Source organism: Oryza glaberrima, chromosome 1, assembly GCF_000147395.1.
Source record: "Oryza glaberrima chromosome 1, OglaRS2, whole genome shotgun sequence".
Classification (NCBI taxonomy): Eukaryota; Viridiplantae; Streptophyta; class Magnoliopsida; order Poales; family Poaceae; genus Oryza; species Oryza glaberrima.
The window spans coordinates 1,562,541-1,584,558 of record NC_068326.1 but is presented as its reverse complement, the minus strand read 5'-3'; the positions used below and the strand labels follow the sequence as shown (position 1 = coordinate 1,584,558).

Below are 22,018 nucleotides of genomic sequence, written 5' to 3'. Positions count from 1 at the left end.
TGTTTTACCATCTAACAACAATGAAAATACAAATTATAAAAAAAATTTATATAAGACGGACAGTTAAAATTGGACACGAAAACCCAATGTTTGCTTTTTTTTTTGGGTACGGAGGGAGTACCTCGCAAGGTTTCCGTGCCGTGGCGCGGCGCCGCGCCGCGCGGCTCGCTGGGGTGTGCTGCATGGATCACCGAACGTGCACGATTCGATATGATGTCGGTGCAAAACTGCGAACCAAAGCTACGTGTGTGATCACCATGTGACAGTAAACCTCGGGGGTCAATTCCGTATTCGAAGATGCACAAGTGGAAAGACTATTACTTCAAAGGACAACAAAAGATGACGCGTTGCTTGTTTCTTCTCTTTTCTTTTCTTGGGCAGTACAAGTATTGCCGAGATGGTCAGAATCGCCAGTATCGGTCGCAAAGTTTTTTTTTTTTTTGTAATAGAATGATACAATTGAAAATTGGAAAGACAGTAGAAATTGACAAGTATATGTACCGGATGCCTGATGGAGCATGCAGACATATGCACGCATCCACCACAAAATACGTACTAGAAACGAACGAAAAAAACCGATCGATCTCTGCATCTCAGCCGAAGCCAATAACCTTGGGAGCCAGCTCGAGCAGCGGCGCCAGCGCGTCGGGCGAGAACTTGCGCGCGAACACGAAGCAAACGTCGCTAGCCTTGCCGTTGTACGAGCAGTTGCCAGCGCCGCCCCTCATCTTCCCGAAGAGCTCCTCGGTGACGTCCCGTGCGCCGTGGCTCCTCGGGTGAGGCCTCCTCGGCCGCCACTCCGTGTACGTGAGCGTCCGGTTGGCGTTGCGGCGCCACCGGAGCAGGCTGACCAGCGTCGGGATGTAGTGCTCGTCGATGAGGCAGCCCCTGCGCCCGGCGCAAGAGTCGCGGAACGCCGGGAAGTAGCGCTCGTCGGAGACGACCTCGACGGCGAGGGCGCGGTCCATCTCGAAGAACTGGGACCCCTTGCGCCACTGCGCCGCCGTGATGTTGTGCGGCGCGAACAGCGCCGGCCTGTAGCGCGCGCGGGCGCCGGCGTTGTCGAAGCAGTCGACGAAGCTGTCGTTGGATCCGGTGAGGTGAGCGTACACGGTGGGGAAGTCGAAGATGGGGATGCACGACTCGGACAGCAGCGCGAAGCGCTCGTTTGATAGGTCCAGCAGCGCGTTCGCTAGCAGCCGACGCTCCGCTTCCACCAGGTTCGCGTCGCCCCAGGTCGTCCTCTGCAAATGCACGCGTGCACAAAATTTTAATCGCAACGCACGCACAGTTACTAGCTTGAGATCGTCAGAACGATATTTACCTACCACAACTAACCGGCTAGTGAAAGTAATTAACTAATGATTCAGGTGTAATCAACGTTAAACAACGTAAGCGGGGATAGCTCAGTTGGGAGAGCGTCAGACTGAAGATCTGAAGGTCGCGTGTTCGATCCACGCTCACCGCATTATTCTATTTTTTGAAAAAAAAATTCATGCAAACAACTAAATAAAACAAAATTTGATCTGTCACAGTGTTATTACGAACCTGGATTAGTTTTGCTCTCTATTACGAATTGTTTCCATGCAAAGAACGAAATCAACTTGGAAGAACAAAATAATCGAGGTCAATTTGCATGCTCTGTTACAGTGTTACGAACCTGGCTTGGAATCATGCGGCCATAGAAGACAGAGTCGGTCGGCAGCGAGGCAGCAAAAGGAGGATCGGAGTGGACGTAGATGGAGTAGAGCTCCTTCCCGTGCCCCGCGAAGAACTTCTCCCACAGTAGCCGCAACGGCAGCTTCGCTCTCACCAGGAACAGGAACGCCACCTTGGGCACGCGGCTGTACGGCGCGCGAGACACCCTCGGCGCCATGGACGCCCTCCACAGGAGCTCCTCGTCGGTCATGTTGTGCGTCACGCCGCTCGGCGCAAGGAACCCCATCAACCCTGTCGGTGTCGATGGCGGTGACGGCGCCGGAGTTGGAGTAGACGACGGCAATGGTGGTGGCCACACGCACGGTGTCTCCGGCGATGGCGATGGCTGCATTATTGGCCGTGATGATGATGGTACAAGGGAGTGTAACATCGGCGATAGAAAAGGCGATTCGTAGAATTTAGGGAAGTTGGCGATGGAGATCATGCCCAGGATAAATCCTGAAGAGAAGAGGAGCAGCATTGGCACTGCTTTGAGGAGGCTGCTGCCTGAGTGAGTGGCAGCCATAGGCTTGTTCATGTTGTTCGTGGCGATTTGATCTGTGTCGAACATGAGTCATGCAACTCACCGCTTTGATCTATCTCTACTTAAAATTAACGTAGCTTGTAGATGCAAAAGTTCGCATCGATTGATTAATTAATTTCCTCATTTGTGGGAACTAGGAACTGTACCAAGGAAGCAATATATATTAGCTGTAGATTCTTCTCTTCCTCTGTTTATTTTTTGAGGGAATTCTCTTGCTCTGTTTAATAACTAGTACTACAAGTGATATGTGTCTACTACACTTTTCTTCTTCCCCCTCCAATATGACATTTAATTTTTTTTAGTTTCTCTTGATTGGTATTCCTTCCTATGTAACTCGATTAAATATTTATCTTTAGTGTCTTTAATTATAACAACAATACCTTAATAATATTACGAGATCATACACACAACCAAGTGCTATTAGGGCTAGTCTGGTGTGATGTACTACAAGCTTTATCACTGCAAAAATTTTAATAGGGTACTTGTGGTAAGGAAAAATTTGGTTTGGAACCAAATTGTACCAATATGATAAGAGAGAACATGTGGGCAATGCAAAAGATCTAGCACATTGGTCTTGTTTAGCACAAATCAAACTTGAATGTTCTCTTGCCTGGTTTTTCTTTCTAGCTTCAGTAATTATTAGAGTTACAGATGCTGGTAGATTAAGGTTATTAGGTTGAAACATTTGTGTTCATATTTTGGACCAAAATAAGGGGATTAATAAAGCTACTTTAGTTTACTATATGAAATTAATTTCTAAAAGAATTCAGGAGTTGGAGCCATACTAGATAGGGCCTTAATGTTGATATCGGCTAAAATGCTGCCTTACTCTGATTAATTTTTCAATCTCCTATTTCAACATCATCTCCTCATTACCTTCTTTCTCTGTTTGAAATCTTTGTTGTAGGTTGTTTTATTATGTCTAATAATTTCTGTTCGCGTAGATATTACTTGTTATGTGGTATCCACATTTTATTCTTTTGTTGATTTCTAAATCTGTATTATTTTTGTTGCACTTTCTTATAGTTTGATCAGTTTACTGCTTTGACATCTATACTAACATCTCTAGTGATGTTTTAGATGACACACCATCCTTGTTCATGCTGGGTAATTTATAGCCAACTTTTTAATTAGAAAATTTACACCTCCTATTTATTAGTGATTCTTCTCTAAGAAAAAATCCCGTCTCTTGTTCGTTAATGCTTCTTCGTTATTGAGCTTTTGAGATTCTTAATATTTCCAACATGAGTGAAGTCTTGTAGATAATCATCTTGATCATTGTTGTCATTGGATCTGATGACACACCACGATGTTTTATTTTTTTCTTCCTATTGCGTAACATTATTAGAAGGATTCTTCATTTCCTGTGAAATATACTCACTATTTTAGTTAGGATTTTGTATCAGATAAAACTATTTTTGTTCCAAACTACAATTGATCGAATGTTTAACACCGACAGGTTAGGGACTTAGCGTGTGGTTTCGTCAGTCTAGCAGAACTTTCTGCATTCGGCTTACGTAGCTCAAGCCGTGTGCTGTCCCGGTCAACTTTGGAAGCTTAAGAATACAACGTAGGAGTAGAACTGGAGAACAGTACAAGCACAGTGACGATGACAGATAGTTTTAGCTTGCCAGGATTGTTCGCCTCCGGTTTAATACACCAGGATCAGAAGAATCCGGGTCAAAACACTCAAGAAAAGGGTGTGATACGGAAGAGGTTCATCGGATGTACGTGACTGACATGCGGGCCTAGGAAGGCAGGCGTCACCTATCAGAATCTTATGTAAGACCTTCCCACACAAAAACTTTTCACCCTATCACATCTAATGTTTAAATATATGCATAGAGTATTAAATATAGAAAAAAACTAATTACACAGATTACGTGTAAATTGCAAGACAAATCTTTTAAGCCTAATTGCACCATGATTTGACAATGTGGTGCTACAGTAAACATTTACTAATGATGGATTAATTAGGCTAAATAAATTTGTCTCGTAGTTTGTACTGGCGGAATTTGTAATTTGTTTTGTTCTTAGACTACGTTTAATACTTCAAATATGTGTCAGTATATCTGATGTGACACGCAAAAACTTTTCACCCATGAACTAAACAGGGCCTAAGAGTAGCTCCATCTGTGTAAATACACTACTAGCTATAGTAAGGAAACCGATAGTAGCTCGGCCAGAAATTGTTAAACACTAACAAACCTAGAGCCCAGCTAATGGATTGTTGTTTTTCTCTAAAAATACATGGCAATTTGAGACAATTTATAAATGATTTGGATTCTATTAGTTACTTTTTTGTCAATTCCTAGTGTCGATTTCTAGTATCAGCAATATTATTTACGGGGTGCACTAGATCGAGGAGAGATGGTGATATAGATTTATACTGGTTCATGCCCTTAGGATAAGGTAATAGCCTACTACAGTTGGTGTAGATTGGATCTATGCCGGTGTGCGCATGTCAGCAATGAGATAGCCGACAGCGCGTATGAATAATGGAATGTCTAACCGAGTTGTGGAGATGCCCTAATCTCGGGACCGCTAACCCTCTCTTATATAAGATGAAGGGGAGAATGTTAACGACCAAATTTGGTAATCTGAGTATCAAAGATAGAGATCAGATCGAAGCGGAATCTAAATCCAAGATCGTTTCGGAGACAGAACAAGAATCGGCTGAAATCCGAATCGGCTGTGATCAGGATTGGCAGAGTCTGAGTTGGACAGGGTTAGCCGATTGAGCCAAATCCGACAATATGACAAGGAATACGTTGTCGGGTTGAGTTAATAAGCTTCATGGTGATTGCCACACATGGATAGAGTCCTGAGAAGGCAATTGTATCTATTAATTAGGATATTTTATGTAATTTCCTTAGAGATATGTTTGGGCATCCGCAAAGACTTATGGTATCTTAGAGTTTGTTAGAGATAAGAGTCGTGTCTGATATGGACATATTTTGTAATCTCGGGTATAAATAGACCCCGAACCCCATGTAATCAAACTGACACACGTTCAATACAATCTCGGCGCATCGCCACCTTTTTACTTTTGTTTTGTTTCGACGAGTTCTTGCTTTCGGGTTGAGCTGCATCGGTTCCGATCTTCAACTAGAGGTAAAACTTGTTATGGCGGCTTGCGTTCTCAGGATTAGTGCTTCCATCTTTATGATACTCTAATCTCGTTTATGTAATTCGTCGAGTTATCATATATCTTATATAATTTCTGGCAATATCACTATCTAACTTCTAATCGGCTAACGTCTGTTACTAGAAAGCAGCCGATTAGGTTAAATATCGACGTTGACTTAAATTATATAGGATATCTACCACTCTATGAAACATCCAACGGCTTGATTGTCTAGATATTGTCCTTCTTTTCATACTTATAACTGCATCAGTTGAGTTTAATCTTATGAGTCGTGATTAGAATCTCAATCTCTAGCCTGTCTTTGGTTGCCGATTAGGGTAGTATCGGGGTTTCAGCCGATCTTACCTGATTTAACTACATTTTTCTTATATGCTTGATTGACATGTTAAATCTGCCATTTATGTTAAGATCTCGTCACATTTAAGTATATTAGGCTTTTGTTTGGTATATTCTACTTATTTTGATATCTTAATATAGAGTAGTATCGGGGTATTAGCCGATACACGCTAGATCTATCTGATTGGCTATGCTATGAACATATATAGTCTCATTGTTAATATATATTTCGATCTAAGTGATTTATACTGTCTATCCCAATTACTTGATTTAAGTATATATCGATATAAAGATTACATATTGTTAATATCTACAGCCGATTGAGTAGATTTAGTTCTTTAATCACTTATTCATGATCGTCGATCGATCTACTTATGACATCGGCTCAGAGATAAATGATATGTCATCGGCATCTAGCCGATCGGCTATCATTTATGGATTTAACCGTGGTTTCTTTGTCTTTGTTTCTTGTTGATTGCAGGATCAAATCAACTAGCACGCTCACACACCCAAAGGCAAGTTTTGGACCTGCACTGGAGTTAAGCAGATCTCCCAGGCCTCGTGCTTTTACATCAACAGAGAATTACAAGAAAAATATCTAGTTGATTGCAACTAGATCTCATTATTATATCTATAAAAGATATACGTGATTCTCGGGATTTATATCTTATCCTGAGAATATTTCTTACTTAATTTACAAGTGCATCGCATGGGCCTAGGGCTCTTGGCCCACCCCATGCCGCACGGCCTAAAGGTCTCTCCTTGGATACCTGGGTACCGTGTATCTCACAATAGCGCCCGAGTACTTAGCATAACATAGAGAGGAGGAGAAATTAGCATGTCCTTTGGAAAAAAAAAGGTGAATCATATCGAGGAAGCATCCAATGTTTTACTTCCAGTCAGATGCTCGATGGAGAGCATTTTCGAACAAAGTAAATATATCGATAACTATTCGGTACCAAATTCTTATGAACACTACACAGCTACAAGCATGCACAGTAGCGTGTACAGGTGAGGTAGGAGATGTATACTCCGGGGTAATTTCACCGTACTTGAAAAGATATCAGGAGATACTATATTTTCTACTGTAAAACCTGTTATCTTTAGATTTCAAAATCTTCAATGAAAATTTTAGGCCGTAAAATTTCTCATTTGCTCCGTAGGATTTTCACCTACATCCTAATGTAACATGACCTTAGAATGTGCCATGCGACATTCCGACTGGTAACATGTACCTGATGAAGCGTGCATCATGCATGATATGCATCCACAGACGACCGATCGATCTAAATTTGTATCTCAGCCGAAGCCCATAACCTTGGGAGCCAGGTCGAGCAGCGGGCCAAGCGTGTCCGGCGTGAACTTGCGCGCGAACACGAAGCAGATGTCACTGGGCGCGCCGTTGTAGGTGCAGTTGGCGGCGCCGCTCCTCATCTTCCTCAAAAGCTCCTCGGTGACGTCCCGTGCGCCGTGGCTCCTCGGGTGCGGCGACCTCGGCCGCCACTCCATGTACGTGAGCGTCCGGTTGGCGTTGCGGCGCCACCGGAGAAGACTCACCAGCGTCGGGATGTAGTGCTCGTCGATGACGCAGTGCCTGCATCCCCGGAACGCCGGGAAGTAGGCCTCGTCGGAGACGACCTCGACGGCGAGGGCGCGGTCCATCTCGAACCACTGGGAGCCCTTGCGCCACTGCGCCTGCGTGATGTTGTGGGGCGCGAACACGTCCTGCCTGTACCGCGCCATGGCGCCGTTGTTGTCGAAGCAGTCGACGAAGCTGTCGTTGGAGCCCGTCAGGTGCGCGTACACGGTGGGGAAGTCGAAGATTGGGATGCACGACTCGGACAGCAGCGCGAACCGCTCGTTCGACATGTCCAGCAGCGCGTTCGCCAGCAGCCGCCGCTCCGCCTCTACCAGGTTCGAGTCGCCCCAGGTCGTCTTCTGCATGCATGGACGACATACATCGCAACGCACGCACAATTCCATCGTCAGATCGTGACGTGACACGGTGACAGAAACATCAAACAATCTATCTATACAGTGGTGTGGTATACCTGGCTTGGAATCATGCGGCCGTAGAAGACGGAGTCAGTGGGCAGCGAGGCAGCAAAAGGGGGATACGAGTGGACGTAGATGGAGTAGAGAGACTGGTTGTGCCCGGCGAAGAATTTCTCCCAGAGTGGCCGCAGTGGCAGCTGGTTCCTCACAAGGAACAGGAAGGCCACCTTGGGCACGCGGCTGTACGGCGTGCGAGACACCTTCGGCGCCATGGACGCCCTCCACAGGAGCTCCTCGTCGGTCATGGTGTGCACGACGCTGGTCGGCGCAAGAAACGCCGTCAAACCCATCGGCGCCGCCGGTCTTTCCGTTGGTGATGGCAGTGACGCCGACGGATCAGTAGGACTAGGCGGCGATGGTGGCCACACGCACGGTGTCTCCGGCGATGGTGATGGCGCCGTTGGCGTTGGCATTGGCGTTGATGATGGCGCAAGGGAGGATACTGATAGCAGCATTGGTGACAGTAAAGGCGACCCGTAGAAATTAGGGAAGTTGGCCATGGAGATCATGCCCATGATAAATCCTAACGAGAAGATGAGCAGGAAAAGCACAGCTTTGAGGAGCCTACTACCTGAATGAGATGAGGCAGCCATGGGCTTGTTCGTACTGTTCATGGCCTAGCTTGCCTCAAGCTGGAGAGGGAGATATGCAGCTGTTCGTTACACCTCTACCTCGAACATGAGCCCATGCGCTACAAGCTACAAGGCCACGCATGCAACTCTGCGCGTTGGTTTCTACTTAAAATTGATGTGGCTTGTTCGTGCAAAAGTTTGTACCTATTGATTAATTTCTTCATCACCACTGAGAACTAGGAACTGTAATTAGGAAGCAATCTATTAGTCGTAGGTTCTTCTATTGTTCCGTTTAAGATTACCCAAGTGGGCGTGTACCGTGGAAAATTCTCGGTAAAAAAAATACGAATCTAATGCCCACATGTACGTATGGATCTTACAAAAATATTAGAGCATGATCCAAGAGACCAAGGATCAATGCTCTCCCGAGGAGAGACGAAGGTGGTGTTCTAAACATTAAGGTCCTTAATGATTTACTCATACTTATGAAAGGAAGATATCATCATCAAAGTAACAAAACACGACAATTCGTAATGGCAGTAACATAAATCGATGCGTCCTACCTAACACGCACCTAGAAATGCAAATACATTCTGGGTATAGAAGCAAATAATACCTAGTAGTATATACTAAGCAATTTTACAAATTTCGTGTGTACATTCTAGGGCGGTTGATATCTGTGCCAATATATGGATACAAGTGCGCAGTGCCAAAACCGAGGTTACAACGTGGTTTTTCAGTTTAGCAGAAGTATCTGCATTCGACTTCAGTAGGAGTACGTAGCTAAAGCCTGGTGTCCTAGTCAACTGGAGAACAGTAGAAACAAAGTAACAATGACCAATAGCTTGCGGGGACTTCTCGCCTCTGGTTTTATACATCAGGATCAGAATCCGGGTCAATATATTCAATGAAATGGGTAGCACTGTAGTGTACAGTATGGAGTACTCCCTCCATGAAAAAGGAAAAAGACAACTTCTCATCCCTATTGAAAGTGGCAAAGAAACTCTAAAATTAATTACAAGATCAAATTTTATTTTATTTTATTTTGAGAAAAGCTTCCTTTCTGCATTAAAATAGATACTTCGTGCTTTGAAGTCTGCAAGAGCAATTGCGCAAAGGTTAGACATCATCACTCTATGCGAAAGCGTGAGTTGCAAGAACAAAGAACTTATTACGTCCTAATTTTGCACCAGTATCATGCGTTGACTCAAGCTACTTATTTTGGACCCCCGCTCTTGTGTATAGACGAGGAAAAGTTCACGAATGGAATCCCTATAGTAACAATTATGGAAGTTGCAAGTTGGCCCCGCATACCGGAGACATAAGCTTAGGGGAAAAAAAAAGGTTAACGCAGATGGACATTACCGTATCGGAGAATCCTTACGGTTCGTTGCCGCTGTTCCTTTTGAGAGCGTAAGCAATTGCCAAACCACCGGCAAGGGCAGTTGCCGCAAGGATAGCTGGTGAGCTCCTGGCTTGCACATACGCCACCGCCCACCACAGCATGAAGTTTGTTCCACAGCTCACTTCAAACTTGTCCATCGAAAAGCTCTGCATACAGTAAATGAGGCCGATAATCTGAGAAATATCATATGAAGCAATAGAAAGTGTTCCCTTGGTATAACAAATCTACAAATATATAAAGGCCAGACGTAATGATAAATCATCTGGCGAGAAGGATTTCACTTGCGTTCAGTTTGAGCATCAGATGGAAAAATTCCAAGCATTGCAGATTGGCAAGGGCTTTTAATACACATATCTGATAAATTACAATGTTTGGAGTTTGGTCGAATCAATTATGAGTACCCCATGACTGCTGCTTAACTTCATGCTAAAACATCACAATCACACCTAAACTGAATCCAAACTCAAAGCAGCATTTGATGGGCCTTTTCCCACTCATGGACATAACTCATGATAGGCTAGGAACGAATTCATCACAACTTCGGTTGAACATTTGTAAGGAGAAATCCTGCAAGATGATCCCCAAGAAACTTATATTAAACTAAATCTTCACTATAATGAATAATTGGTTCTAATATGATTGTAGTTCCCCAACCTACACAAGAATGTCATAACAAGAAGTATCGTCCTGTCATTATGTCATTTATCATATGCCCAAGACATCAAACTAGCTTCCCACAGCCCAATCATTCAAACCAAATCATCTATTATATATATACTGATTTGCTATTTGGTTGATATTCATCCCACAGTACTTCAATACACCGAGATAGTTTATGTAAATGTCTACAATACTAAAGAGAACATATCACTCAGACATATAATATGTCCTTTAGGTTCTATTAAGTTCAAATGGAGTATACTCTCAAAATGATTCAAAAAAACTCTCACCTTAGGTAGTTTATTTTGGGAGTTCAGATGATCAACATGAAGGCGAACATTGAAAGAAGCAGGAATCCATAATTTCCTATCTACATCAGCATAAGTTTTTGAAACTATGTCAAACAGAGTCCGAGCCCCATTCTCTATAGACTGTAGAATGGACACTTCCCTTGCCCTTCGGTGCCTGAAAAGTAAAACACACTAAATCAGCATCATCAATGTCTTCAGTGCCCCAAACAAGGGGCAAATCATATATAGGAACAAAAACAAGTATAGTTTAGTCACATGTTGGCATCTATGGTCTTGAGATGGGACCGCATAAATGCAAACAAATGGTAGTAAGATGTTTTTTTCGGAACAGGAAATTGTGACAAGAAACAAAATCCTGAGGTACAGATTCCACCTTCTCAGATTAATAATTGTAATCTATAGATGAAGTCTACAGAGGTAATTAGTATCATACCTGAGGTATCCACAAAGCATATGTTTGGGCCATAGGTTGATTCTTCCATGCATTGGAATCAGCACGTGCGGTGACATGTCCAAGAAATTGTATGTAGTTTGAAAGTAGTCCTGCATATGTCAGAACTCAGAAGTCACAGAACTCAGAACAAACTTGTGCTAATGGAACTCAGGTGAGACAACATTGTTCTGGACATATGAACAAGAATAGAACTTGTTAAAGACTGAAATACAAGAGGAAAGGAGGAAATACGCATAAAAAGGTATAGCCCCAAAAACGAGAAATCTCCATGTGAGCTTCAGAGTCTTGATGAGCAATACTATGTGGCCTTTTAAACAAAAGGAATGACAATTACCTTCATGTTGCCACCAGCTCTATTGTCCAATGTTGCACTTCCTTGCCTGATAAGAGTAAAACTAACTTAATTGCAGATATGCCAACATAGTACCATTATGCTAACAGTTTAACACTAGTGTGATCCCATAATTGCAGATAACTTATATAACATAAGGTCATGAAGTACCTGACAAGTGATAAGCTACCAGTAATATGTTGAAGAATACTTACCCTACACAGTGATCTCCAACAATTAATGCATTGGTATTAACATGTAAAACCCCCATGTGACCATCTGTATGACCCTAAGATACAGAAAGGAAGAAAAATTAAATGGGACTAAAGAAAGAATATAACGAAACTAAAATTACACAGGATGCACCTTTGTCCTATTTATGATGGGATAAATATTTTCTATATTTCTCCAAATAGAGTTTTTCTAAATTTGACCAACATGTCTCCCTACTTTTTTTTTTTAAAAAAAAAGGTAAACAGAATTCACAGATGTAGTTGCTGCACTTTTATTTGACAGAACTAAATAGTTTTCGCTCAGTATATGGCATAGAACATCAGAAAGCACTGCCCTTAAGATCATAACAGGAAATGAGTGGACACAGAAAAAAAAATTGAAATATACCAGTGACATGTTTTGGCTATCATGACTTTACATGGAAGATTTGACACAACTAGCAGAAATATACTACCTCCGTTTCAGGTTATAAGACTTTCTAGCATTGTCTATATTCATATAGATGTTAATGAATCTAGATACACATATATGTCTAGATTCATTAACATATATATGAATACGGGCAATGCTAGAAAGTCTTATAATATGAAATGGAGGAAGTAGCCTGTTTCAAAGAAAGACCTACAATTGCAGCATGAGATTAAAGATTTCCTAGAAAGTATTTTCTAGACAGTATACAGGTCGTGGTCATGCCACAGTGTTGCTGCTGGTTTGCCTCTGAATAAAGTCGGGAAGGCTACATTATGTATTTCCATTTAAAAGTGCTGTTTTTAGCTCCAGGTATCACCACTGCTGTTTATTCAAGCAATCATCACAAATATCGGTGGACATAAATTTGAACTACCACAAACATCAGCATGGACTATTTATCATGTATCTACATTTGAACTAGAAGAAACAATGTTTTGTAGCCACCAAGCAACAAGCATTATAGATGTATTATTCTGGACTGCTACTAAGAACCTTTCCTAGAGTTGTCCTTTCATTAAATAGAGCTTGATACAGCAAATAAAATAAAATTTTCAGAAACTTTCTACCGAATCTTCCTAGGGAAAGACAGTCTTACAGGAGCAAAAACAACTTGCAGTTGTTGGTCACCTATGCATATATTTTCTCCCCCAGCTACTGCAGTATAGCCAATTGACCAATTTCCTGAACAGTTGCGGATAAAATAGTAAGGTGGGTGTGGGCAATTCTGAAATGATACATACAAATAATGATATATTTTAAAATACAAGGAAATTTAGGAATTTAATGTGCTTGGTGTAAAGCAGTTGAAGGTAATAAACGACAGTTATAGTCCAAATTAAATTAATAGTGTAAAACAACCAGAACTAAAATGAACTACTAATCTAGAGATTCTGGTCAAAGATATCTGAGCGTAAGATTCTATGTTAAATGCATTGGTCCTTTTTTTCTTGGAAACTTTGGGACCATATCTTTTGAAGGATTTGATGCAAGTTGCAATTAGGAGTTTCTCGAAATTTTCCCACTATTCAAACAGGATATAAGGAGATCTAGCAGAGGTGATCCCGAAGGTCAACTTTAGCTGAGGTCACAGTTTTCTTTTACTTGATTTGAAACTTGACTTGCTAAGTATACATTTGCCCAACTGATTCAAATGCTTCTTAAAAAAGGGAAGATAGATATGTTTTGCCCAAGTGGATGATAAGCTTTACATTGCCAAGAAAAGAACATTACCTTTCCCAATGCGACTCATTGTATTTTTGTGTGTCAAAAGAACAGCGTCAGGGTTGCATCTCTGAACAACAGAGAGACCTGCATATTTAAGGAAATGCAGTCAGCGCTTGTGCTGGTCCTTGATGAACAAATCGGAATGGTAGTAATTAACCCAAAAACAACTACTATAGTGCAACACATGTTTCAATCTTCCAAGATGAAATCTCAATCACTAGGTAAGAGCATATAGCAATTGAAGAAGTGCTGGAAAGAACATTTGTAACCATACCATCAACATGATCATGATGATGATGTGTAACAAGGACCACTAACTTCTTTGGAAGGGAATTGACAAGTTCTGCAAGCTGAACATGGTAAGAATTAAAGATGTAGTCATTCATACGAATAGAGGAACAAATCCATGTAAACACATAGCTACTGTATGAACTAGCATATAAAATAAGCACACTTTTGCATAAGTAAAATTCTAAAAAGAAGTCTTGAGATGGTTTTGTCCCCTAGAGTCAGTTTATGGTAGACCCTGCTAGTTCTATTGTAATAGTAGTAGATAAATACTATTCATGTAGCTGTTTTGTAGGTAAGTTCAGAGGCCTTCCAGAAAAAGCCACATATGATGAAGATAAAAAATGTATGAATAAGATAATAGGATTTCCATGGAACTCTATAGCACTACATTATGATACGATTTGGAGAATAAGTTAATACCTTTCCATGAACTTGTGAGCAGCATCCAGGATCTATTAGTAGAGCATCCCCATAAACAACACAATCAGAACATGTTGATCCACCAGGAGTATCGGTTGCTACTACTACCACAAGATTAGTTGTACGGAAGGGCTGTAATGTGTTACTCTTCATCGGCACAAGTGTTATTCCAGGAGGGTACTCCTAACAAATTATGCATTTCAGCAAAGGAAAAGGAGACAATCTGGCATAGTGGCATGATAGTAATCTAGTACTCCCTCCGTTTCATATTATAAAACGCTTTGACATTTTTCTAAGTTTGACTAAGTTCACAGGAAAATGTAGCAACTCTTACAATACCAAATTTGTTTCATCAAATCTAGCATTGAATATATTTTTGATAGTATTTTTGTTTAGTGTCGAAAATATTGCAATGTTTTTTCTATAAACTTGGTCAAACTTACACAAGTTCAACTTGAAAAAAAGTTAAACATCTTATAATATGAAACGGAGGAAGTATATACTAGCTTTATTTTTATGCAAGTGAAAAATGTAGAGACCTGGCAAGGCAATGCAGGGGCAACTGTCCAGTTTGATGGCAGCTCTGGCTTCAGAAGTCCAATATACGCATAGGGCCCTATGCGAGTACCACCGGACTTTGCTCCAGAGAGCAATCCCGAAGCACATTCCTTGGACATCCACCTCCAGGAGTCTGCATCGAGCAATATAGGATGGTTAAGCGAAATGCTATATGCACGAAGTCTGAGAACCTAGGAATTTGACCTTGCAACGCCTCCAGTTTTGACTCCAATGAACCGATGATGAGCACCGTGTTGAGCCCAGCATCTGGGCCAAACTCCGCTTCCTCCACATACTTCAGGAGCCTCCACTCCCCGCAAATTCCACTCGGCAAACCGAATTGATCGCAAATCTAGTGAGAAATCCATCGTCTAGAAGAGTTATTAGGTTCGCCAAACTGATGCTAGCAGCCTAGCACAAGTAAGCAGCAATTTCCCCAAAACTACCAGTCGAATTGAGGGCAATTCTCGTAAGCAACACCTAAGTGTATGCAGAACTGCAGCAGCGGAGAAGCTTCACCTGGTCGAGGGAGGCGGACACGTCGAGGCGCGAGATGTCGAGCCGGCCGGCGACGGAGTCCGCGCCGCGGATGGCCACATCCGACCGGAGCTCACCCGCCAGGGGCCGCAGGGGTGCCGACGGGAGGTCGTAGAGCTCGCTGTCGACGTAGCCCCGGTATAGGTATTCCTCCTCCTCCGGTGCGGGCGCTGGGGACGGCGGCGGCGGCTGGCGGACGAGGAGGAACTCGTCGGTGGAAGGGATCGTGATCGCCGCCGCGAGACGGTAGGAGGGGGAGCCCATCTCCGCCCCGGCGTTGTGGCGCTGCGAGGTGACGATGTCCTCGCTGTATACTGGCCAGGGCACTAGGCGCCAGGCGGGTAGCTGCAGAAGGGGCCAGCCGCCAGCCTATTTATGCTCTAGTAGCTTCCAGTACGAAACAGGCCATCTGTGAGGGCAATGGATTTCTACTTGTGCGGCCGGCAATTCGTGCAGTGATTATGGAGAACAAACATCAGCACGTGGACCAAGAGAGAAAAAAGAGTAAATTTCACAAAACTATAGTTATTTTATACAATTTATCATAAAACTACAGATTTAAAAGCTTGTTTTATAAAACTACATATTTAGTATGTCCGTTTATCACAAAACTATAAGTACTTTGTACAATCTATCAAAAAAACTATAGATTTAAGAACTTGTTTCACAAAACTATAGACTTAGTGTATTTGTTTATCACAGAACTACACATTTAGTGTTTTCATTTATCACAAAACTACAGGTTTAGTGTCTCCATTATCACAAAACTACAGATTTTAACAATGCTAAAACCTATAGTTTTGTGATAATGGAGACACTAAATCTATAGTTTTGTGATAAATGAAGATATTAAATCTGTAATTTTGTGAAGCAAGTTCTTAAATCTGTAGTTTTACGATATATTGTACAAAATAACTATAGTTTTGTGATAAACGATGATATTGAACTGTAGTTTTGTGAAATAAGTTCTTAAATCTATAGTTTTGTGATAGATCGTGCAAAGTATATGTAGTTTTATGAAATTTACTTGGGAAAAAACAACAAAGGGAATAACAGCGGTAATAAGATTTCAGAGATTCAGAGCAGATAACACACTGGTAGTATACCAGTATCAACACAGCAACGGATTGCTGTAAATTCGACGAGCTGCTTTTATTATTTCCAACAGATGGAAGAAAAGTTCCTCTATACACTAGAAGCGGTGGCATACTGGCATCTAATTGCTACAGTATGAACTTCTTTTATTCTGACAAATGTCAGAATTCACAACCCTCGAAGCTCCAACCAATTCACAGATACCAACTTTACTTGCCACTCCAGTTCAAAAAAAAAAAAAAAAACAAGAAGAAGAAGAAGAAGAAGTTCACTTGCCAAGTAGCCACTCGTTTATTTCAAGACTAGAATGAACATCTACTGGACGGAAAGCCAGAGGATGTTTTCTTGAATGCCCATCCAGTCACCTGCTGGAGTTGCAGATCAGCTTGCTGAACTTAGAGCCCGCTCAATCTCTTCCAGAGAACGCCCCTTGGTCTCAACCACATTTCCAGCTATGTAGACAACAGCAAGAGCGCAAACAGATGCAAATCCCAAATACACAGTGCTGATTCCGAATTTGTTGACGACGCTCAAGAAGTAGAGGCCAATAAAGAAGTTCGAAACCTGCCCAAAAAAAAAAGCAGACGATGATTCACTGGTGACAGTAGGTAAGGCAATAAAACAACACTGCACTTATCCTACAACGATGATCGCCTTGGCTAGATGAAAGGAGTTTATATACATCAGAAATTTGTTTGGTAATTGCAAATCTATGATCTTTAAACCATTATTGTTTATATTCACTTTCACACAAATTAAAATATTTTCAATTATATAGAAAAGCAGTTAAACTAATATTATAGCTAACCACATCACAAATCTGTCAGACTTCATCCAACACACCAAGCATAACTTACCCAGTGCATGCCCAGAGATAATGCAACAGCTTTAGCCCTTATTCTGGAGGCAAATATTTCAGGAAGGAGCAATGCTGGAACTGGGCCAGCTCCAAGAGCAAAAGACAGCACATACCTAAATAATTATATTCAAGTTATATTAACAGTTAACAATGACAATCAGCAAAAGGCCTGACTAAAGCGTATGACAAACCACTTACAAAACAGTGCCAGCAACAGCAAGAGGGCCTGAATAAGGTGCCAAAGCCTTCCACGTGAAGGACAATGATAGAAGTAACATTGAGGCAGCCTTCAAAAGGGAGAAGCAGTGAACTTTTAAGCAAACTTTCGTTTCAGTATTGTGAAAGACAAAAACATGGTTTATCCTAGATAATGGTATACCATGCCAGAAAAGCTTGTTATCAGAAGGCTCTTCCTTCCTTGCTTGTCCATCAGAGAAGATGCAATCATTGTACCTATCAGAAATATATATACCATCAGAAAGGCCATTTCAAAATTGATTCTAGAATACTTTCTAAGCATGGACTAACCAAAAACATTGGCTGCTCCAACAAGGGCACTCGCTGCAACATCAGATGCAATGCCTGCACTGCGGAACACCGATGTAGAGTAATATACAACAGCATTTATACCGGCAAGCTGTTGGAACAAGAACATAGCTGCGCCCACACTAACAACTGCGGTATGAAAAAATATGTCAGCAACAAATCACCAAACTGATGTTTTGGTTAAATGTTGGGTTTTTATTTTAGCAACACAAGAGTAGGAAATAACAATCAGGGAAGATTTCATGATGCAATTTGAGGAATCAAAATAGTCAGATCTGAAACAGAGAAAACAAAACTACCTTTCCAATAGCGTTTGCTGAAAAGATCCAACCAGCCAGCATCTGGCTCAGAAGAACCTTGGCTGGCAGCTTTTAGGTCATACATAACTTCAGCAACCTTTTCTCTTCCATATAGTTTTTTAATAGCTGTTTCTGCCTGAGAAAGTTTTCCTTGCTGCAGTTAATCACAGAAGAATCAGTAAGTGTTGGGCTTAAGTTTGAGGTAGAAACATAGATAAGGGATTTGCCATGTACAAACCTGGAATAGCCAACGAGGGCTTTCAGGTGAAACAGCCATCCCAAGAGCAAGCAAAATGGATGGAACAATTGAAATTCCGAACATTGTCCTCCACCTTATTACATACAGACACATACATATGAAAACAATGTGAATATAACAACCTGCATGTCATACAAAGTCTGTTGCCATCTTTTTTCAGCACAATGCTGTTCTGGTATGCATGTCTGAATTTTTACTTATCTATACGGTACGTGTTGGAAAAACATGTTTGTTGCCTCCATCCTCCTCTCATGTAATTTAACTTTGTTCATGAATAACCAAAGAGACAGATTACCCCTTTCTAATCTAGCATGCCATTGCTCCAAAGTACAATCGTGGTTTGCAAAGACGATAAACCAAAATGATTGTTTGTGCAACCAGATAAGAATGTAAAAGGCACTAAATGAAGCAGAAGCAGGAGGAAAGAACTAGGACAAAAACTCACCAAGCAGGGTTTCCTGCCAGAGGTAATCCAGCTACCAGAGCAGCAAGAATTCCAATGCAGATAAAAAGCTGATTAACAGAACCAAGTGCTCCACGTATTTCAGTGGGTGAAATCTGCAGGCGCAAGCGTAAATAGCTCAGTTGTTGGGCATGTTCAAGAACCTAGCCAGTAGTAGCTGAACAATCATTTCAACAATTTGAATTTATCAGTTATCACAACCTCAGATATGTAAAGGGGCACAAGAGCAGAAGATATGCCAATACCAATCCCAGCAAGTAATCGGCCAATAATCATTGTGCGAACATCATGAGCTGTTGCACTGCAAATCTTTCATGTGTTAGGTTTCCGTTGGATGACAATAGCGGTTTTCTTAAGCAAGTGTACATTCCTAGTTAAAACACAATTAATCGAATCTATAGACACACCTCAGGAATGCACCTACAGCGAGAGGGATTGCATCCAGGATGAACGTCCGTGTTCGTCCAAATTTGTCAGCTAAAGCACCTCCAGTAAAAGAACCTGCTGTCGCACCAGCCAGGGTTGTGCTAACCACCCATCCTAAGAGACAAACAAAATGCATTGTGAAATATTGCAAACGAATATCTCATAGAATCATACTATCAACTTTCTATGTTTGATTTAGCTGTTTTTCTTAGACCTTTACTCCTTCAAAAATAATATTTAGATAATCCTTGGCAACGGTTTGTGAGTAATTGATCTAAAATTTGAGATGTGCCTTTTACAGAGACCAAAGAAGGAATATATACTAAAAATAAAGCATGGATTTTATAGACCAAGTAAATGGATGTCCCACCTTGTAACACAGCATTCTCATCAATTCCAAGGTCCTTTGCAAGATATTCAAGAGCGCCGTTGACCACTCTGCAGAACACAAATTCAAAATGAGATATTCAGATTTACCAGGTATTGTTATTCATCAATTTAAATTCAGGTTACAAGGAATGTGTGGGTGGTGACAGAAAATCTATGCAATTATGACAAATTGGAAACAGCAACACAATACATACCCAAGATGATAACCAAATAAAATAGCCCCCAAACAAGCAACGCCCACATATGGCAGAACACTTCCAGAAGATTTAGCTTGAACCTTCTCCAATGGAATATCCTCAGGATCAACTGGAAATAAATAGTATTAGAAATCAAGATCAGCAGATATAGTTAAACTACATTCCAGTTTTGACTTGCAAAACTAAGAATGAGCGCATGAGCACTATAAGCCCACAATTATACAACATGCATCATAGATAATGCTAATATAGAGGTTTCAAAAAAAATGTAGAGCATTAAAAAAAATTGCATCTAGCAAAACTCCTGCTCACTTTTTCTTTAACCACTTCCCCCCTCTTTTTTGGCATTTTCTCTATACTCCCTTGCGATTGAAGCTCAAACATAGTACTAACATGAAAATGTCACGAAAGGACAAAACAAACAACTCTGATGTCACTGTCTGTGTTAAGTATTATAGGAAAAATGCTAGTTTGAGACACTCCTACAAATATCTTGATGCACAGTTATATGTTGGGGTTATATGACAACATATGTTCGCAATTCCTGCACTTTGAACAGTCAAGCACCAAATATAACACAACTTTACACTGAATAAATTATTCAAAGGCCAAGCTAGTTAGCAACAAACCCAATTGATAACCCCAAAAAGAGAAGCTGAACACTATCATCATGGTCATCTGGTACAGCTAATCACCTCTGAAATACATACTGCGAGGGTAAAAAGAAGCCAGTTGAAGTACATAATGCGAGGGTAAAAATGAGCCAGTTCCTCACCACTACTTACATTTTGGCTCAAATAATGTAACAAGAACCACATCACACTCATATATATTAAGATGTTTTGGCAAGCTAAATGTAACAATAAGTATGACAAGTCTGCAGCCAGCAATAACCACCAAGCACGATCATACAAAATGCTATCTAATTTCCATCAACACCTGATGTAATTCACAAAACAGTGTATGGAACACAACATCCTTGACCAAATCCACAATAATCCCTGCAAAAACACGCCCTCTTGCACAGAATCTACCGGTAGTTACAGTGCCCCACTGATCCTCTCTCCTAAAACCGAATCACCCTACCACGCCATCCCAACAACCAAAAGCTCACTGCCACCCCCAATCAATCGGTGACGAGGGAGGACGCACCTGTGGCGGTGGCGCGCACGCGGGAGTAGCGCGGGCCGCGGAAGAGCCCCGAGACGCCGCCCTGCGGCTGCGGCCCCGCCGCCATCTCGACGCCGGCGAGATCCGCCCCGCGCGACCTCATGCCGCAGCAGAGCACGCGGCCCGGCATCCGCACGGTCGCTGGTGGTGGCGCCGCGATCGCCGGCGACTTCCGATCACCGCGCGCAGCGACGACGACGTGCTGCTGCTGCCCGCCGCACTTTACAACGCAACGAATCATCTTAACGGAGGCTCCCGTCCCTGCCATCGCACTCCACCACACAAAACCACTTGCTTTTTTAGACCCAAAAAAAAATACCCGGAGAGAAAAAAGTCGTCATAATTCGGCGTTGACTATGTGACTGATAAACTCGCAGTTGGAGATTGGGAAAACGAGTTTAATAATAAATCTGAGACCGGGAGCTCGCCATCATACCTTCGAGTGGAAGCTTCGATTGAAAAATTTCCGGGATGAGGTTTCGATTTGATCTCCTTTGCTTCTAGTCTATTGCAGGTGGGGGAGAGGAGGAGGAAGAAGATGAAGAGGAAAGGAGAGGAAGAGTACGGAGGAAGATGCCTTTCACGAGATCCGATAGTTCCGAAAGAGGAAGCAGATGACGGGACGGGATGAGATCGGATTTCTAGTTGGAATTCTTCGCTTTTTTTCACTTTTTTTTTTCCTTTTGGGCACTTTGGGTTTGGGATGCGGATGCGTCCAAGCGAGGGGAGAAGTTGCCGTGCTGGCAACCACGTGTCATCGGATAGGGGGAAATTTAACTATTTGCCACGCTCTTGTCATGGCAATTAACGATTTGCCACACCATGTCTATGACATGTGGGTCCTCATGTGTCTATGACATGTGGGCCTATTAGCAAATTGTTAAACACAAATAGTTAAAAGCACTTCGGATAGGAAGCGGCGAAAAGCGAGAACCACCTTTGTCGGTGACGTGTGATAGGGTGACGGGTTGATAGAGTACACTGTTATCAAACAGATAATGGTCCTGTTTGGGGAGCTTATCTTAGCTGTAGCTTTTTCCAAAAGCTGTTTCTGCTAGAAGCTGC

At 42.0% G+C, this 22,018-nt stretch overlaps 4 protein-coding genes and 1 non-coding gene across 8 annotated transcripts; 1 reads left to right on the top strand and 4 right to left on the bottom strand.

The window, feature by feature from the left end:
* Positions 1-348: 348 nt before the first annotated feature.
* LOC127760403 (glycosyltransferase BC10-like) lies at positions 349-2,269 on the bottom strand. The gene is made up of 2 exons (XM_052284657.1): positions 1,661-2,269; positions 349-1,244 (listed from the first exon to the last, which is right to left on the bottom strand). The coding sequence occupies exons 1-2, from the start codon at positions 2,267-2,269 to the stop codon at positions 594-596; spliced, it is 1,260 nt and encodes a 419-aa protein (XP_052140617.1). The 3' UTR covers positions 349-593.
* Positions 1,396-1,468, top strand: TRNAF-GAA (transfer RNA phenylalanine (anticodon GAA)). The gene has a single exon. It is a non-coding gene; the product is annotated as a tRNA-Phe (tRNA).
* Positions 2,270-6,866: 4,597 nt separating the features above from the next.
* LOC127759884 (glycosyltransferase BC10-like) lies at positions 6,867-8,789 on the bottom strand. The gene is made up of 2 exons (XM_052284100.1): positions 7,778-8,789; positions 6,867-7,664 (listed from the first exon to the last, which is right to left on the bottom strand). Exons 1-2 carry the CDS (start codon positions 8,393-8,395, stop codon positions 7,026-7,028), a joined length of 1,257 nt encoding a protein of 418 aa, XP_052140060.1. The 5' UTR covers positions 8,396-8,789; the 3' UTR covers positions 6,867-7,025.
* A 424-nt stretch (positions 8,790-9,213) lies between these two features.
* On the bottom strand, positions 9,214-15,607 carry LOC127759883 (uncharacterized). Of its 2 annotated transcripts, XM_052284097.1 has the most exons (13): positions 15,232-15,607; positions 14,917-15,064; positions 14,694-14,845; positions 14,155-14,337; positions 13,718-13,793; positions 13,450-13,527; positions 12,815-12,900; positions 11,730-11,803; positions 11,518-11,563; positions 11,163-11,272; positions 10,709-10,883; positions 9,719-9,904; positions 9,214-9,449 (listed from the first exon to the last, which is right to left on the bottom strand). In XM_052284097.1, exons 1-12 carry the CDS (start codon positions 15,511-15,513, stop codon positions 9,734-9,736), a joined length of 1,581 nt encoding a protein of 526 aa, XP_052140057.1. In that variant the 5' UTR covers positions 15,514-15,607; the 3' UTR covers positions 9,214-9,449; positions 9,719-9,733. The 2 variants fall into 2 exon arrangements, with proteins under 2 accessions (XP_052140057.1, XP_052140059.1); XM_052284099.1 differs by lacking the exons at positions 9,214-9,449; positions 9,719-9,904 and adding an exon at positions 10,085-10,325 and having other exon boundaries at positions 15,232-15,605.
* Positions 15,608-16,295: 688 nt separating this feature from the next.
* On the bottom strand, positions 16,296-21,593 carry LOC127760113 (plastidic glucose transporter 4). Of its 3 annotated transcripts, none has more exons than XM_052284325.1 (14): positions 21,390-21,593; positions 20,936-21,247; positions 19,781-19,892; positions 19,567-19,634; positions 19,178-19,310; positions 18,972-19,071; positions 18,753-18,865; positions 18,287-18,380; positions 18,049-18,202; positions 17,732-17,878; positions 17,583-17,656; positions 17,402-17,490; positions 17,202-17,316; positions 16,296-16,908 (listed from the first exon to the last, which is right to left on the bottom strand). In XM_052284325.1, the coding sequence occupies exons 2-14, from the start codon at positions 21,219-21,221 to the stop codon at positions 16,726-16,728; spliced, it is 1,668 nt and encodes a 555-aa protein (XP_052140285.1). In that variant the 5' UTR covers positions 21,222-21,247; positions 21,390-21,593; the 3' UTR covers positions 16,296-16,725. The 3 variants fall into 3 exon arrangements, with proteins under 3 accessions (XP_052140285.1, XP_052140286.1, XP_052140287.1); XM_052284326.1 differs by having other exon boundaries at positions 20,936-21,225; XM_052284327.1 differs by having other exon boundaries at positions 20,936-21,214; positions 21,390-21,592.
* Between the last annotated feature and the right edge of the window lie 425 nt (positions 21,594-22,018).

Coding starts and splice junctions, on each gene's coding strand:
- LOC127760403 (XM_052284657.1), bottom strand. CDS start 2,269: ATGTTCGACACAGATCAAATCGCCACGAACAACATGAACAAGCCTATG. Junction 1,245..1,660: donor GCCGCATGATTCCAAGCCAG/GTTCGTAACACT, acceptor GTGCATTTGCAG/AGGACGACCTGGGGCGACGC.
- LOC127759884 (XM_052284100.1), bottom strand. CDS start 8,395: ATGAACAGTACGAACAAGCCCATGGCTGCCTCATCTCATTCAGGTAGT. Junction 7,665..7,777: donor GCCGCATGATTCCAAGCCAG/GTATACCACACC, acceptor CCATGCATGCAG/AAGACGACCTGGGGCGACTC.
- LOC127759883 (XM_052284097.1), bottom strand. CDS start 15,513: ATGGGCTCCCCCTCCTACCGTCTCGCGGCGGCGATCACGATCCCTTCC. Junction 15,065..15,231: donor TGTCCGCCTCCCTCGACCAG/GTGAAGCTTCTC, acceptor ATTTCTCACTAG/ATTTGCGATCAATTCGGTTT. Junction 11,804..12,814: donor TGCAAGTTGTTTTTGCTCCT/GTAAGACTGTCT, acceptor TCTGTATCTTAG/GGTCATACAGATGGTCACAT.
- LOC127760113 (XM_052284325.1), bottom strand. CDS start 21,221: ATGGCAGGGACGGGAGCCTCCGTTAAGATGATTCGTTGCGTTGTAAAG. Junction 19,311..19,566: donor TGAGAATGCTGTGTTACAAG/GTGGGACATCCA, acceptor TTTGTCTCTTAG/GATGGGTGGTTAGCACAACC. Junction 19,072..19,177: donor GCTGTAGGTGCATTCCTGAG/GTGTGTCTATAG, acceptor AAAGATTTGCAG/TGCAACAGCTCATGATGTTC.